The sequence below is a fragment of the Neophocaena asiaeorientalis genome, unplaced genomic scaffold (genome assembly GCF_003031525.2).
Source record: "Neophocaena asiaeorientalis asiaeorientalis breed wild unplaced genomic scaffold, Neophocaena_asiaeorientalis_V1.1 scaffold217, whole genome shotgun sequence".
NCBI lineage: Eukaryota > Metazoa > Chordata > Mammalia > Artiodactyla > Phocoenidae > Neophocaena > Neophocaena asiaeorientalis.
In genome coordinates this window covers 7,546,599-7,564,157 of record NW_020172293.1, presented here as the reverse complement: position 1 = coordinate 7,564,157, position 17,559 = coordinate 7,546,599, and the positions used below count along the sequence as shown (strand labels likewise).

Below are 17,559 nucleotides of genomic sequence, written 5' to 3'. Positions count from 1 at the left end.
GTAAGACCTTAACTCATTTGGGTAAATACTAAGAGCACAACAGTTGGATTGTATGGTTTGAGTACGTTGAGCTTTAAAATAATGCAAACTGTCTTCCAAAGTGGGTATAGAATTTTGCATTCCCGACAAGAATGAACAAAAGTTCCTGTACTCCACTTTCTTGACAGCATTTGGTGTTGTCAGTGTTTTGGATTAGCCATTCTCCTAGGTGTGTTTCATTAGGTATCTCATTGTTGTTTTAATTTGCAATTATCCAATGACATATGAGTTCACACACTTAGCCATCTTCACATCATCCCTGATGAGGTGTCTGTTCAGAAATTTTGAGAGTTTTTAAATTGGGTTCTTTTTTAAGTGTTGAATTCAATCTTTTAAAATATATTTCAAATGCAAGTTCTTCTTAAGATATGTGTTTTGTAAATATTTTCTCCCAATATGTGGCATGTCTTTTCGTTCTCTTAAAAGTGTCTTTCACAGAGTATAAGTATTAATTTTAAATAAGTCCATCTTATCAAAATTTTTCTGCCATTCCTTTTCTAGTTTACTAAGGTGGAGCTTAGATAATTGATTTTTGATCTTTCTCATTGTCCAATATATGCATCAAATGTTATAATTTCCTTTTAAGCACTTCTTTCACTGTGTCACATAAATTTTTATTAGTTGTATTTTCATTTTCAGTTACTTCAAAATATTTTTTATTTCTTTTGATACTTCTTTGAACATGTGCTATAGAAGTGTATTGTTTCATCTTCAAGTATTATGGGATTTGCCAGTTATCTTTCTATGATTGATTTCTAGTTTAATTCCATTGTGGGCTGAGAGCATAATTTTTGTGATTTCTATTTCTTAAAATCTTCAAGGTATAATTTGTTTTGTAATGAGGTCTATCTTTGTGAGCAGAGTATGTGAATTTAAGAGCAATATGTATCCTTCTGTTGTTGGAGGAGGTATTCTAATAGACATCAGTTAGATCCAGTTGATTGATGGTGTTGTTGAACTCAGCTGCTGTTACTGGTATTTTTTGCTTGCTGGATCTGTCCATTTTTGATAGAGGGGTGTTAAAGTCTCCAACTATAATAATGGATGTATCTATTTCTCCTTGTAGTTCTATCAGTTTTTGCCTCATGTATTTTGAGACACTATTGTTAGGTATAAACACATTAAAGAATGTTACGTCTTCTTGAAGAACTGATTCCTTTATCATTACCTAATGCATGTATTTATTCCTAGTAATTTTCCTTGCTCTGAAGTCTACTTTGGTAATAATATAGCTACTCATGTATATCTTTCTCTAAGCCTTTACCTTCTGTGTGTGTGCGTGCCTCTTTGTGCATGTATTTATTTTTTTACAGCTTTAATAAGGTATAATTGACAAAAAACTGTTAATATATTTAAAGTATACAACATGATGATTTGATATACATATGTACTGTGAAATGATTCCCACAATCCAGTTAATTAGCACATCCATGGCCTTACATAGTTACTATCTCTTTTTTTTTTGGTGAGAATGCTTAAGATCTACTCTCAGGAAGTATCAAGTATACAACACAGTATTACTGGATATAGTCATCATGCTGTACATTAAATCTTCAGAAGTTATTTATCTTATAACTAAAAGTTTGAACCCTTTGACCAACCATTCTCCATTTAACCTACCACCCCAGGACCTGGTGACGACCATTCTCCTCTCTGTTTCTATGAGTTTGACTCTTATTTTAGATTCACATATAAGTGATACCATACAGCATTTGTTTTTTTCTGTCTGGTTTACTTCAGTTAGCAAAATGCCCTCCAGTTTCATCCATATTGTTGCAAAGGGCAGTATTTCCTTCTTTTTTATGGCTAGATTATGTGTGTGTGTGTATAACACATATACATACATACATATATGTGTATACATATCATAAACATGGGTGTACAAATGTCCCTTCAAGAGAGTGATTTGATTTCCTTCAGATATATACCCACATGTGTGACTGCTGGACCATATGGTAGTTCTATTTTTAACTTTTTTGAGGAAACTTCATACTGCTTTCCATAGTGGCTGCCTGGGAGGCAGCATTTCAAGTAACCCTGTGAGAACTGCTCCGAGGAGGTGAGGTGGGGAGCTAGGTTATATAGAAGTTTTGTAACAAAGGGCAGGTAGTCTGAACTTCAAGATTATTGTTAATTAAAGAAAACCAGATGACCCAAGTTAAGGAATTTAGCGCTTTTCTATGTATGGGAAGAGGCAAGAGTCTGGGCTCACTGAAATCATTCCTTTGATACGCACCTCAGCTATCTGGGGCCAGTGTCCTGTGTTTTCACATCTTGAGTTTCCGCAGGGCTCACTGTAGAGAGCGGCTACAGTCTGATGGCTGCTAGATGGCAGGTATTCTTTCCTTCCTGAGTTTCCTCAGGGTTCACCAGCTCATGTTGGAAGGCTGCAATCACTGACAACTGTGACATCCTATGCTTACTAGTATGACAGGCAATATTCCATTTATCAATTACAATGTGTCTCAATATGGGTCTCTTTGTAGTCATCCTCAGTATTGTTTGGGCCCCCTGGATCTAAATGTGTTTCTTTCCACAGGTTTGGTAATTGTTAGCCAGTATTACTTTGAGTAAGCCTTCTGACCCTTTCTCTCTATCTCTTCTCCTTCTGTGACTCCCATAAGCATATATTATTTTACTTTATGGTATCCCATAAGTCCTTTATGCTATCTTCACTCCTTTTCATATTTTTTCTTTTTACTGATCTGACAGAATGATTTCCACTGACATATCTTTGAGTTCACTCATCCTTTCTTCTGCTTGATCTAGTCCATTACTGAATCCCTCTATTGACTTTTTTTAGGTCAGTTAATTTATTCTTCAGCGTCATGATTTCTGTTTGATATTCCTTTATGTCTTCTAGCTTTTTGTTGAAATTCTCACTTTGTTCATACATTGCTCTCCCAACATCAGTGAGAATATTTATGATCTTTATTTTGAATTCTCTGTCAGGTAAATCATTTATCTCTGTTTCCTTAGGGTCAGTTTCTGGAGATTTGTCCTTTATTTGGAACATATTCCCCTATTTCTTCAGTTTCCTTGATTCTCGGTGTTGATTTGTGTGAATTACATAAAACATCTACCTCTCCCAGTCACGACAGACTGGCCTTGTGTAGTAGGTGAACCTTGCCAATCAGCCTGACTTGATCTTCTGGTTGCCCATAAAACCTTTGTTTGCCCAACCTGCTGTCTTTGTTCTTAGTGGTTCCCAAGAGATTAGTGTGTGCCAAGCCTAGTCAGTGCCCCAAAGACATGGAAATTCCCCCACACCCATTCATGCTTTTGGATGACTACTAACTGCCTTCGCCTTTACCTTATCAATACAGGCTAACTGGAAGCCCAACCATCAGGCTGAGGCTGGGAAAGTTAGAATATTAGAAATATAGTTGCTCCTATCAGGGAGAAACTGGGAGCTGAGGGGTTTTGCCTACTCATTCTGTGCTGATCTAGAGAGACTAGGCACTGAGAGTGCTTTTGTACCTATATATAACTTCATCTTTGATCTCTCTGGGCCTGGCAGACTCACAAATGCCAAGCCCCATCAGCTCCCAGAGCTAGGTGACTTAGGTGTCAGTCCCTTGGGTGGAAGACATATAAGTTGGGATGTTAGACACCTCCTTTCAGGGAGAAGCTAGAGACTAGGTTTTAACCCTGAGATGAGCTATGGGAAGGCACAGGGAGCCCCCATGTACCCTTTCCAGCCTCCAGAGGACTACTAATTAGTTTAATGTGGTTGTGGGAAACTCACAAAAGCCAAACACTGTTGGTTCTTAGAGCTAGGTGATTTGGGGACCCACACCTTGGGTGGCAGCTGTAAAAATTGGGGCACTATATGTGTGAACAAGTTCCTTTTAAGGAGAAGCTGGAGACTTAGTTTTACTGTTAGAGTAACCTGCAGGGAGAGTGTAGGGGAAATGCCCACAAGCTCTTTCAGGCTCCCAGGAGGATCCTAATCAGCTCCTGGATGAGAAGCTGATTAGAAGCTTGATCTTCAGGCAGCAGCTGGGAAAGAATGCAGCCAAATCTCTTCCAGGAAGAAACTGAAAGCCTTGCATTTTTGCCTATTTCTTCTGTACTGAGCCCAGGGGGACAGCTGTGTGAAGTGCTCATGCACCCATTTCAAAATAGCCCCCTTTTAAAATTTGCTTCTGAAGAACTTGTGAATTCTGAGCCACATTGGCTCTCCAAGCTAGGTAATTAGGGAGCCAGGCACTTGGGTGGCAGCACTACAAGCTAGGGTTCTAGATGTGTGATCCAGACCCCTTGCTCCCTCCAGTTGTTCCCTCCCAGTTGTAAGTGTCTGTGCCAGAGGTGGGATTTATAGCATGAGCTATGTATCAGCTTTTCCTAATTGTTTCAATGTGGGTATTTTCTCAGTTGACTGATGTACAGGAGTCCCTCAACTAGTTACTAGATTTCTTCCAGAGGGAATTCATCTGTATGTAGGCTTGTATTCAGTGCAATCTCTGGGAGGAGGGAAAGTAATAAGCCTCCTATTCTGCCATCTTGCTGATGTTCCCTTATCTCCATCCCTTTATTTTAAATCTACGTGTGTCATTATATTTAATGTGGGTTTCTCATAAACAACATATAGTTGGATCTTTTTTTCAATGCACTCTGACATTTCTGTCTTTTAATTGGTGTATTTAGACCATTAACACTTAAAGTGATTATTGTTACAGCTGGATTAATATCTACCATATTTGTTACTGCTTTCTATGCAGGCCCATGTTCTGTTTCTCTTTTAAAATATTACATTTTCCCTCTTCTTATCAATTATACTTCTTTTTTTATATTTTTAAGTGGTTTTCCTAGAGTTTGAAGTGTACTTCTACAACTAATCCAAGTCTGTTTTCAAATAACACTATAGCACTTCATGGGTAGTCAGGAACCTTGTAATAGAAATTATTCATAAGCAATAATTTCCCCAATATATTGCTGCTATTATGATTTTGAGCAAAATTTTATCTGTTAGATCAATTAAGAAGAAAAAAAAGAAAAATTTTATTTTACCCTCACTTCTTACATCTCTAATTCTCTTCCTTATGTAGATCTGAGTTTCTGACTGATACATTTTTTCTTTTCCTTGAAAAAAAAGTTTCTTTTACAATTTCTTGCAAGTCAGTTCTACTGGCAAGAAATTTAATCACTTTTTACTTGACCCAGATAGTCTTTATTTTTTCTTTTTTTTTAAGTATAATTTTGCTGTATAAAAATTTTAGGTTGGTGAGGTTTTTTGTTTGTTTGTTTGCTTTGAACACATTAAATATTTCACTCCATTCTCTTCTTGCTTGCATGGCTTATGAAGAGAAGTCCTACGTAATATTTTACCTGTTCCTCCACAGTTAAGGTGGGTTTTTCTCCCTCTGGCTTCTTTCCAAATTTTCTCTTTGTCTTTGATTTTCTGCAATTTAAATATGTCTAGGTGTAGACTTTTGGGTATGTATCCTGCTTCATGTTCTCTGAGCTTTCTCTACCTGTGGTTTGGTTTCTGTTATTAATTTTTGAAAATTCTCAGCCTATATTACTTCAAATATTTATTTTTCCCTCCATGTCTCCTTATTCTGCAATATATCTGGTATTCCCATTACGAGTATGTTATACCTTTGATTTTTGACAGTTTTTAAAATACTCTGTTCCACTTTTTTCGTTATTTTTCTCTTTGCCTTTCAGTTTGGGAAGTTTCTATTGCCATACCTTCAAGTTCACTGATTTCTTTCTTTGGCTGTGTCCAGTCTACTATGGAGCCCATCAAAGGCATTCTTAATTTCTGTTATAGTGCTTTTGATTTATAACATTTCATTTTGATTATTTCTTAGAGGTTTAATCTCTGCATACATTATGTATATGTTCTTTCATGTAGTCTACTTTTTCACTAGGGCCCTTATTATATTTATTTTAAATTCCCAGTTTGAAAATTCCAAAATTTCTGCCACATCTGCATCTGGTCTTGATGCTTGCTTTGTGTCTTCAGCCTGTGTGTTTTGCTTTTATCATGCCTTATAATTTTTTGTTTAAAGCTAGACATGATATATCAGGTAAAAGAACTGAAGTATATACGTTTTATTATGATGTTTTATGTTCAACTGGAGACGAGTTAGACTGTGTTTTCTGTTTTATCGTAGCTGGTGTCACAGGCTAAAATTTCCTTTATTTTCCTTTTTTGGTCTCCCCTATTGTCTTTGGCTTTCCCTAGAAAATACTTCTTTAATGGAAGCTGAGAATTGCAGTTTTTCCATCTGTAACCCATTATCCATGGGCCTTGGTGAAGTGGTGGTAAGGTATGTGGGAGCAGAAAAGCATTCTATAATCCTATGATTAGATCTTGGTCTTTTATTGGCAGTCTCCTCTGGTCTGTGACTTTCACAATTGCTTCTCAGCTTGTTTCCCCCAGAAACGAGATTCTTGATTCTTCAAGATTCTTTAGACAGAAAGGCTAAAGAAGGCTGGACTTGGATATCTCCCTTCCCCAATGTTTAAAGTCCAAGAGGCTGGAGTTTGGTATTTCCTTTACCTCACATCTGTTAGGTTCTAGTAAAGTAGTTTTTCTTGAAGGCAGGCCTTTGTTAAGAAGAATGCTATTGGTGTATTTCAAATGTTTACTTTTCTCCTCCCTTTGCTGAAAGCATGAGTAGATTTTATTTCTGATACTCAGCTAAGGTACCTGGTAGGGCTCCTGGAGGCAAATTTCATGAAAGTGTATGGCATATCCAAGGCTGTGTCCTAGAACTTTTTTATTGCTCAACCTAGTTCATGTTCAGTTTCTGGCAATTATTCAATTATTCTTAAGTTTTCCTCCTAATTGCTGGCTCCAGTGTTGGTTTCTATTCCCAGGAGTATGTAATTTTCAGTATTCATCTATCTCCACAGATTGAGAGTGGCAGTTTGCCCTGTGACTTCAATTCTCTGATGGGGCTAAGAAGAGTTGCTGACTGTCTGTTTTTTCAGCTTTTACTGGTTTGGAGTGCAGAAGTGAGGACTTCCAAGTTCTTTACATGTTAAAGTGGAAGACAGAAGTCTTGCATATCTTAAAAAAATAATTATTCCTAGATTTTTTGTTTTGGTGCTAATACAAAATTTCATCATTCCTAAAAAATGCTCATTTTTTAATTTTGTGTTCTTAGTATATAGAAATAAAACTGGGTTTTATACATTTTTACTTTATATTCAGTAATTTTAATAAATCCAGTTGATTAAGAGTTTATCTGTAGACTACAGATTCTTTTAGATTACATACCTGCACAGTTACATCGTCTGTAATTTATGAGTTTTATTTTTCTTTGAATGCTTACAAGTTTTATTAATTTTTTGTAATAACTATGGTTGCCAGTACAAAAATGAGTAGAAATAGTGATAATACACGTTTATCTCATTCCCAATATTGGAGGAAATATTTTACTATAAAATTGCTAAAATTCTTTTGTATTTTTTAAAGATACAAATGTCGAATAAGGAAATATTATGAAGAGTGTTTTATTGGGATTTAATGATTTTTTTTCCTTATTCAATAAATATAATGCTTTTTATTCCTGTAAAATTGGCAGTAATGTTCCCAATTTCTATTCTGATTTAATAGCGTGAGTCTTCTTTCTTTTTTCTTCAACAGTCTAGTTAAAGTTTTGTCAATTTTGTTGATCTAATGTGAGTCTCTTATGGATAGCATATAGTTGGATATTTTTTTTTTTATCCATTCTGTCAATCTCTGCCTTTTGTTTAGAAAGTTTAATCCATTTATATTTAAGGGACTTATTTATGTCATTTTGCTATTTGTTTTCTGTATTTCTTATTTTTTTTTCTTCTTCATTTCCTCTAATACTGCCTTCTTTTGTGTTCAACTGATTTTTTTTGGCTGTGTCATGCAGCATGTGGGATCTTAGTTCCCCAACCAGAGATCAAACCCATGCCCCCTGCCTTGGAAGCACAGATTCTTAACCACTGGATGGCCAGCGAAGTCTGTCAATTGATTTTTTTTAAGGGACTAGTTTTGTTTCCTTTCTCATTTCCTTTGTGTATATTCTACAGATATTTTCTTTTTGGTTACCAAGAGGATTATGTACAACATCGTAAAGTTATAAAAAATCTAGTTTAAATTGATGCCAATTAACTTCAATAACATCCAAAAGCTGTACTCCTATACGGCTCAATCCCTCTCTTTTTGATACTGATGTTATGAATCGTATCTTTACACACTGTGTGCCCAATAACATAGACTTATAATTATTTTTCTTTAAACTATTATATAAAATTAAAAGTAGAGCTCCAAACTAAAATTACAATAATACTGGCTTTTATATTTGCCATGTACTTACCTATACCGTAGATCTTTCTTCATACAACTTCAACCTACTGTCTAACATCCTTTCACGTCAACCTCAGGGATTTCCTTTAGCATTTTCTATAGAGCAGGTCTAGTGGTAATCCCTTCGATGCTAGGAGTGCTCCTATTCTTTGTAGATTTTTTTTGTGCTGGGCACTGCTTCTCATTTCCACAAAATTTTCTTACCAGTTTGAAGATGGCTTTTTCTTAATTATGCATTCTCTTGGTTACTGTAAACATTTCACTGTTTCCCAGTACTCTGACAAAGTTGGTTCTGATGGCTTTCTGCTTTTTGTTTTTCTTTTCTTTCTTTCTTTTTTTTTTTTTTTTTTTGCGGTACACGGGCCTCTCACTGTTGTGGCCTCTCCTGTTGCAGAGCACAGGCTCCGGATGCGCAGGCCCAGCCGCTCCGCGGCATGTGGGATCTTCCCGGACTGGGGCACGAACCCATGTCCCCTGCATTGGCAGGCGGACTCTCAACCCCCGCGTCACCAGGGAAGCCCTCTTTTTTTTTTTTTTTTTTAATGTTTCTGTCAGGGAGCAAGAGCTTAGGGCCTCCTAGTCTGCCATTTTGCTGACATCTGCTTTAAAGTGGTTGTTTGAAAGCTGCTACAGAACACTTAAATTTATCTTATTGCAAAGTACTTAAGTACTTAGTCCTTTGGCCACATCAGCTTTAACATAGTTTTTTTTTGGCCGTGCTGCATGGCTTGTGGGATTTCAGTTCTCTAAACAGGGACTGAACCCAGGCCATGGCAGTGAAAGCCCTGAATCCTAATCACTAGGCCACCAGGGAATTCCCTAGCACAGGTTTTTTAACTATTAGAAATTTGCCAACTTTGTGATAGGAAGATCACAAAGCAGCCATATTGCCTATCTAGTGATAATTCCATTTTTTCATTGTCTTGTTATCATAAAAGATGATATAAGTAACGAAAATTGTGTTCTCTGAGGAACTGATAATATAGCATCTAGTCTATGTCATGAAAATTCATAATGTAGGGAAAAGCCTATATATATATTTTTTATGAGCAGATAAACTCTTAAGCATTACCTAATTAATGTTTGTTTGGTGGAGTAATGAGCACATGATAAATTCTTTTAAAATACATATTAATTGGACTTCCCTGGTGGCGCAGTGGTTGAGAGTCCGCCTGCCGATGCAGGAGACATGGGTTTGTGCCCTGGTCCAGGAAGATCCCACATGTGGCGGAGCGGCTAGGCCCGAGAGCCATGGCCACTGAGCCTGTGTGTCCGGAGCCTGTGCTCCACAACGGGAGAGGCCACAACAGTGAGAGGCCCGTGTACCACTAAAAAAAAAAAAAAAAAGAAAAAAAGATACATATTAACTGATATATCGATTGGTTAATAAAATAATGAAATTATTACAGTTGTCCCTCGGTATCTGCAGGGGATTAGTCTCAGGATCCCCTGTGGATGCCAAAACCTGAAGATGCTCAAGTCTCTTGTATAAAACAGTGTAATGTTTTCCTATAACCTATGCATTCTCCTGTATACTTTAAATCATCTCTAGGTTACTTATAATACCTAATACAATGTAAATGCTATATAAATACCCATAAATGCTATGTAGATAGTTGCCAGTGCATGGAAAATCCAAGTTTTGCTTTTTGGAACTTTCTGAAAATTTCTTTTCAGAATATTTTTGATCTGTGGTCAAGTGAATCTGTAGATGTGAAACCCATGGATACAGAGGGCCAACTGTATTAAATTGAGAAAGGTTGTCCTATGTTTGAATTTCTTGTTTTTTTTAATAACTGTACTACACAGTTGAAATACTTTAACTCTTAGTAACTGTTCTGCTGTGCCCAAACATTATAAATCTCTACTTACCTACCACTTTGTTTAAACCTAATTGAAATATTAGGTCATTAACTGATGGATTCACTGCTGGAAGATTTTCTGCTGTATCTGGATGTTCTGAGGCTGCTTCATTTTTAACTGTAATAATAATAGATTGCCAGATTAGTTGATTTAAAACTAACATTTTGTTGGGGTAAAATTATAAAGTTAGTAAGAGCGATTTACCGTATAATTATTTAATTTTGTTTAATTAACAATTTAACATACTGCTTATTCATTTAAATACAAATATGTCTAAAAATTTTAAAAAATTTACTAGCTACTAGTTGCCAGATATTATTATATCTGTACTTTTCAAATATTATCTCATTTAATCCTCATAAGAATTCTAGGAAGTAGGTATTTTTATTCTCATTTAACAGATGAGGAAAATAGAGCTTAGAGAGATTATGCATATTTTGGAAGGTCACTTAGTTATTAAGCACAAAGTTTGAAATGAATTTTGTTCCTTTAGACTCTAAAACCTACACTCTAGCTAGTAAACTCAAATGTCTACTGAGATTGAGAATGTAATATGAGTGAAATAAACCTGATGATGTTTGGAGTGGCATGAATAGCAGAAATGAAATGGAGAGTACAGGCATACCTCATTTCATTGGCTTCACCTTTACTGCACTTTGCAGATACTGCGTTTTTCACACATTGAAGGTGTGTGGCAACTGGGCATGGAGCAACTCTATCAGCGCCATTTTTTTTTTATTGGAGTATAATTGCTTTACAATGGTGTGTTAGTTTCTGCTTTATATTTCAGTGCCATTGTTTTTTTAACAGCATTTGCTTACTTCATGTCTCTGTGTCACAGTTTGGTAGTTCTGGCAATACTTCAAATGTTTTCATTTTTATTATATTTGTTATGGTGATCTGTGATCAGTGATCTTTGATGTTACTATTGCAAAAAGATTACAATTCGCTGAAGACTCAGATGATCGTTAGCAGTTTTTAGCAATAAGGTATTTTTAAATTAAGGTATGTACATTTTTTTAGACATAATGCTACTGTACACTTAATAGACTACAGTATAGTGTAAGCATAACTTCTATATGTACTGGAAAATGAAAAATTTGTGTGACTCAATTTATTGTGATATTCACTTTACTGCAGAGGTCTGGACCGAACCCACAATATCTCTGAGGTATGCCTGTACATATCTTATATAAAGTTATTACTCCCATTGATTGTTACAAATGTAGGTCTGAGGTTCCTGGGTCATCTAAATTCGCAAGAGAACCTAGAAAGGTAGTTAGTTACAAGAACTCCAAGATTTTAAAATATCTGCAAGTAATTAAAAAGTTTTAAGCATGTTCGTAGGATAAAACAAATCATCAATTATTGACACAAGAGAATTACCTAACTTGGGAAAGGATTAATTCTAACACGTGGGTAGGATTTGAAAGCCAATAACTGGTTATATTTCTTTGGAAAACATCATCATTTATCCACCAATATATCTCTATCATCTAGGAACAGAAATAAGATTTAAAATCTAGATTAAATTGGTACTTTCAAAAGAAGAAAAAAAAAAAGATATGCCAGGAAAAAAATGGAAAGAACAATTAAAAATTAAAATGTGCAATTAAATTAATCACTTTTGAAAACTGCCAAGAACAAATATTTTCATGGGTAGAATTCTTCATAAATCTTAAAGAATTAAATCCTATGCTATAGCACATAAAAATGGAATTTTCTATTTCTTTCACAAGGTCAAAAATACAGTAGTCCCCCCTTATCTGCAGTTTCAGTTACCCGTGGTCAACCCTGGTCCAAAAATGTTAAACAGAAAATTCCAGAAATAAACAATTAATAAGTTTCAAATTGCGTGCTGTTCTGAGTAGGGTAATGAACTCTCACACTGTCCTGCTCTGTCCTGCCTGGGACATGAATCATCCCTTTGTCCAGCGTAACCATGCTGTATATCCTGCCCATTAGACACTTAGTAGCTATCTTGGTTATCAGATTGAGCGTCATAGTATTGCAGTGCTTCTGCTATAGTAACCCTTATTATACTAATAATGACCTATTGACCATCAAATAAATTATGGACAGGAAACACAGGAAAAGACACAGTATATACAGGGTTCAGTACCATCTGGTGGTTCTCAGGCATCCATTGTTTTAAAGTATTTCATATAATTCCCACAATTATTTTGTGAGGTACATACTATTACTAGCCCTATTTTTCAGATGAAGAAACTGAAACATGGAGAGATTAACTAGCTTACACAGTTAGTAAGAGACAGAGGTAGGCACCAAAGACAGGCAGTCTATTTCCAGCATCCGTACTTTTAAACACTACCCCTACCATTACCTCTCATAAGAAGATAGGCATCTCCTAGTGGAAACAGCACAAATATTCATCCACAGGAGAATGGGCAAATTTATTATAATATATTCATAAACCAGGTCAATATACAGCAATAAAAATAAATAAGGACTAGAATTATCAACAGTGATCTTGAACCTAAAAAGCCAGTTGCTTAAGAAAGCATACAGCATACCACAAACAAAACAATAGCATAAATCCTTTACAGATGAAAACATACCTAACAAAAGTATAAAGAAATATATATGGTAATGATAAACATCAAATTCAGAACAGAAGGAGGCAATAATCTGAGAGGAATAGAGAGGGTCGGACTTCAATATTTAACGTATATTATATTCATTAAACTGGGAAACAGACACACAAGTGTTCATTACATTAACTCTTATCATACCTTTCTATATTTCAAAATAAATTAAAAGTAACAGAAACAACCTAAAACACCTAGGTTTTATTTGGTTCTCTTTCACTTGAAAATATTCTTTTTTTAAAATTAATTTTTATTGGAGTATAGTTGCTTTACAATGTGTTAGTTTCTACTGTATAGCAAAATTAATCAGTTATACATATACATATATTCTCTCTTTTTTGGATTTCCTTTGATTTAGGTCGCCACAGTGCATTAAGTAGAGCTTCCTGTGCTACACAGTATGTTCTCATTAGTTATCTATTTTATACATAGTATCAATAGTGTAGATATGTCAATCCCAATCTTCCAATTAAGAAGCACAAAGATAAACCAAATCTTCTGTTACACTAAGTCAAAAATCCAAATAAAAATTTTCCAATCTTTCTAATAATGTCCATCTTTCCTCAAATCCATTTTTTAAGCAAACAGAAAAAATAAACAGATAAATTTATTTAAAATATACAACAAAAAATACACTAATATCAAAGAACTATAGTAGAAAATATATAATGATATCAAGAGTAAGATCCAGTAGATAAAAAACAAATGTTCCTTTTCTCTTCTTGAAACCATATAACAATATAAAGAATAGGTCTACTGGATAATAACAAATATTTTTAGCAGATAATGTACTTGATAAGAATTGAAATGTGAATGCTGGATATAAGTCATACTTTTAAAAATGAAATAACTGTAATAGCTCCATAAGATTCCTAGAAAAGCATGTCCTAAACTTGTTCTCTATGAAACACTGCTCCATAAAAAGAGAAAGGCAAGGTTTCTTGCTCAATAAATTTAAGAAATACAGTATAATAATTAGAATATTAAAGACTACAAGAAGGAATGGGGGGTGCTAATATCATTACAGCATTTATTAGTTCGGCAGAATTCCAATTTTTGTTAAATTGTATTTTAAAATATCTAACCTAAGGAAAAAATTCAACTATAAAACATAAATTAATTGATGCACATTTAAAATATATTTTTAAATTGTCAAGTATTCTATGATGACTTGTAAAATATGTTTATCAATATCATTCATACCTCTCAATTTTTGAGACTCATAAACTCCACTTGTTTGAATTTTATCCTTGTATCCTTTAGCTAGTACTAGATCTTCAAGTATAAAATTCTCATCTGAGAGTTCATTCGCATCTTGATCTACCAAGATGAAGAAAATTTTCAGTAAACTAAATACAGAAACACTACTGAAAACCACATACTGTGGCCTAATTCCAAGAAGATTATAATGTCTAGAGGTTAGGAAGATATTCTTACATCAAGTGAGAAGAGAAAAATGATTACTCAATAAATGTCAGAAGTTCATTTAATAGATTTCAATATCTACTCTTGATAAAACTGTGAAAAATTAGAACTATAGATATACTCCTAGACATTACTCTCTTAATATAGAATATATTTCTGTCTCAATCCAACAGATAACACCCTGATTTATGGTGAAGCACCAAAAAATATTCTTATTAAAATTATAAACAAAACCAGAATGTGAATCATTATCATTTTAACAATTACCTAGTTCTGGTGAAGTTGGTATGATAAATATATGGAGCAGAAATTATGATGAAACTATAGAAGAAAATGTAGGGAAGAAGCTCCTTGACGCTGGTGTTGGGAATGATTTTTTTTTTTTTTAATATATAACACCAAAAGCGCAAACAACAAAAGAAAAACTCAACAAATGGGACTACATCAAAGTTAAAACCTTCTGCACAGTAAAAGAAACAATTAATATAGTGAAAAGGCAATCTTTGGAATGGGAGAAAATTTTGGAAACCATGTATCAGATAAAGAGTTAATATCTAAAATATATAAAGAATTCATACAGCCTAATAACAAAAAACCAAACAATCCAATTGAAAAATCGGCAGAGAACTAACAAGTTATTTTTCTAAAAAAGACAACTGGACTTCCCTGGTGACGCAGTGGTTAAGAATCTGCGTGCCAATGCAGGGGACACAGGTTTGATCCCTGGTCCAGGAAGATCCCACATGCCCCGGAGCAACTAAGCCCGTGCGCCACAACTACTGAGCCTGCACTCTAGAGTCCACGAGCCACAACTATTGAGCCCACATGCCACAACTACTTAAGCCCGTGCACCTACAGCCCATGCTCTGCAACAGAAGCCACTGCAATGAGAAGCCCGTGCACTGCAACGAAGAGTAGCCCCCACTCGCTGAAACCAGAGAAAGCCTGTGTGCAGCAATGAAGACCCAACGCAACCAAAAATAAAATAAATTGAAATAAATAAATAAGACAACCAAATGGCCAACAAATATGTGAAAAGATGATCAACAATATTAATTATCAGAGAAATGCAAATCAAAGCTACAATGAGATATCATCTCACACATGTTGGGATGGCTATCATCAAGAGAACAAGAGATACAAGTGCTGGCAAAAATATAATGAAAAGGGAATCTCTGTACACTGCTACTGGGAATGTAAATTGGTCTACCCACCATGGAAAACAATATGGAGGTTCCTCAAAAAATTAAAAATAGATCTACCATCTGATTCATCAATTTTGCTTCTAAGTACATACCCAAAGGAAATAAATACAGGATTTTGAGAAGATATATGTACTTATATTTTTATTGCAGCATTATTCACAACAGGAAGATATGGACACATCCTAAGAGTCCATCAGTGGATGTGGATAAAGAAGATGTGGTGTATATATATACAATGGAGTATTATTCAGCCATGTGAAAGGAGGACACCCTGCCATTTGAGACAACATGGATGAATCATGAGTACATTATGCTAAGAGAAATAAGTCATACAGAGAAAGGAAAATACAGTATGACATCATTTACATGTGGAATCTAAAAAAGCAAAACTTGTAAAAACAGAGAAAAAAATTGTGGTTAACCACAGGACACGGGGTGGGGTGACAGAATCAATGTTGTTTAAGAGTATACAAACGTGAGTAGTAGAGATCTAATGCATAGTATAACGAATATAGACAATATTGTACTAAAATCATCAAACTTGCTAATAGGCTAGAACTTAATTATTCCAACCAATAAAATGAAAGAGTAACTATGTAATGTGATACAGGTGCTAATTATCACTACAATGGCAATCATATAACAATATATAAATGTATCAAATTAACATGTTTTATACCTTAAATGTACAGTTTTATGTCAAATGTACAATAAATGAAAAACAAAAAAATGTGTACATGAAGGGCTGCTAAATCATAAATAATAGAGTTTAAATCATACAGGATGTTGAAATGTTAAAATAATAGTAGTGAGAGGACTTCTATTTCTTGTATGACATGTAAAGTGCTTGGAAGTCACTACTTCCACTCTCACAATAAGAAAAACGCCTAGCAAACTTTTTAAATTAAACATTTTTTTTCTTATCAAAGTCAAGGCAAAATGCTGCCCCCCAAATTGGAGAGAGAGGTGGATAAAAGAAGCATAGTTTATTGGCAGCTGAACCCCAGGAGTAGAAGCCCACTACTGACAGAGTCAGGACTAGTAGGAACACTTAAACTGTGATTGATGAATTGCTGAAAGTTCAGTATATACTAGCTTGAATCTTACTGGTACCCCCATGTTACTATGAGTTTCATGTCTAGGAAACCCAACCAGGTTCTCAGGATGAAGATCAGAGGAAAACTGCCACATGCTTCCAACAGGGGGAGGGGAAAGTAACTGTTTTTAATCATGCCCAGAGCTTTCTGTTCTCCTTAACAAAAGACTGCCCTCAAGGGAATCTATTTTACCAGAGCTTAACCAAAACACGGTTTACCTGAACCTAACAGACCTTAGGGAAGGGAAATGTTCAATATGGGAGTGAGCAGATATAAAATTTCAGCCCCTTCTAGCCTTCCTGTCTTACCAAACAAGTAGGAGAGACATGAGAAACACTTGTGAAGGTGGAAACCTAGAGACACAGGCTTACTAAAAGACTGAGACCTAATCAGAGGATTACAGAATGCTTCCCCTTCCCTGACACCTTACCACCACATTAATAAGCCTCCTATATAATTGCAAGTTACAGCTAAAAGGACAGCAAGCCTCAGACCCTACTTAAGGAATCTAAAGGGAAACCCAAAGATATCAGGGGAGACAAAAAAAGGGATAATACAGGAACTTTTAGCATCTGATACCTACAGCTACAGTAAACAAAAAATACAGCCTAATACCTAACCAGATAAACATGAAGCCTCATGCTAAAGGCCTATATAAGCCTCAGTTCCTTTTACACAATACATCATGTCTGGATTTCAACAACAAAAATGCAAGACACGCTAAAAGTAAAAACCTAGTCTAAAGAGTATGAGCACCAGACTCACACGACAGAGATCTTAGATTTATCATACTGTGCATGTGAAGTAATTATGGCTAATATGCTAACAGCTCTCATGGAAAGAGAGACAGTATGCAAGAACAGAAGAGTTATGTAAGCAGAAATCTGGAATCTCTAAGAAAAAATCAAAAGGAAATGTTAGAAATCAAAAACACTGCAACAAAAATGTAGAGTTTCTTTGATGTGCTCATCAGTATATTGCATACAGTCAAGGAAAGACTCAGTGAGCTTGAAGATATGACA

General features: G+C 35.1%; 1 protein-coding gene across 7 annotated transcripts in view; it reads right to left on the bottom strand.

Moving 5' to 3' along the window:
• The window catches only part of CCDC7 (coiled-coil domain containing 7), a 289,089-nt gene that overhangs the window by 86,795 nt on the left and 184,735 nt on the right, over positions 1 to 17,559 (bottom strand). For all 7 annotated transcript variants that reach the window (XM_024765603.1, XM_024765594.1, XM_024765612.1 and 4 more), the window contains 2 exons: positions 14,014 to 14,130; positions 10,211 to 10,318 (listed from right to left, as the gene is read on the bottom strand). In XM_024765603.1, coding sequence (XP_024621371.1) covers positions 10,211 to 10,318; positions 14,014 to 14,130 — 225 coding nt within the window. The remainder of the gene's footprint in view (positions 1 to 10,210; positions 10,319 to 14,013; positions 14,131 to 17,559) is intronic.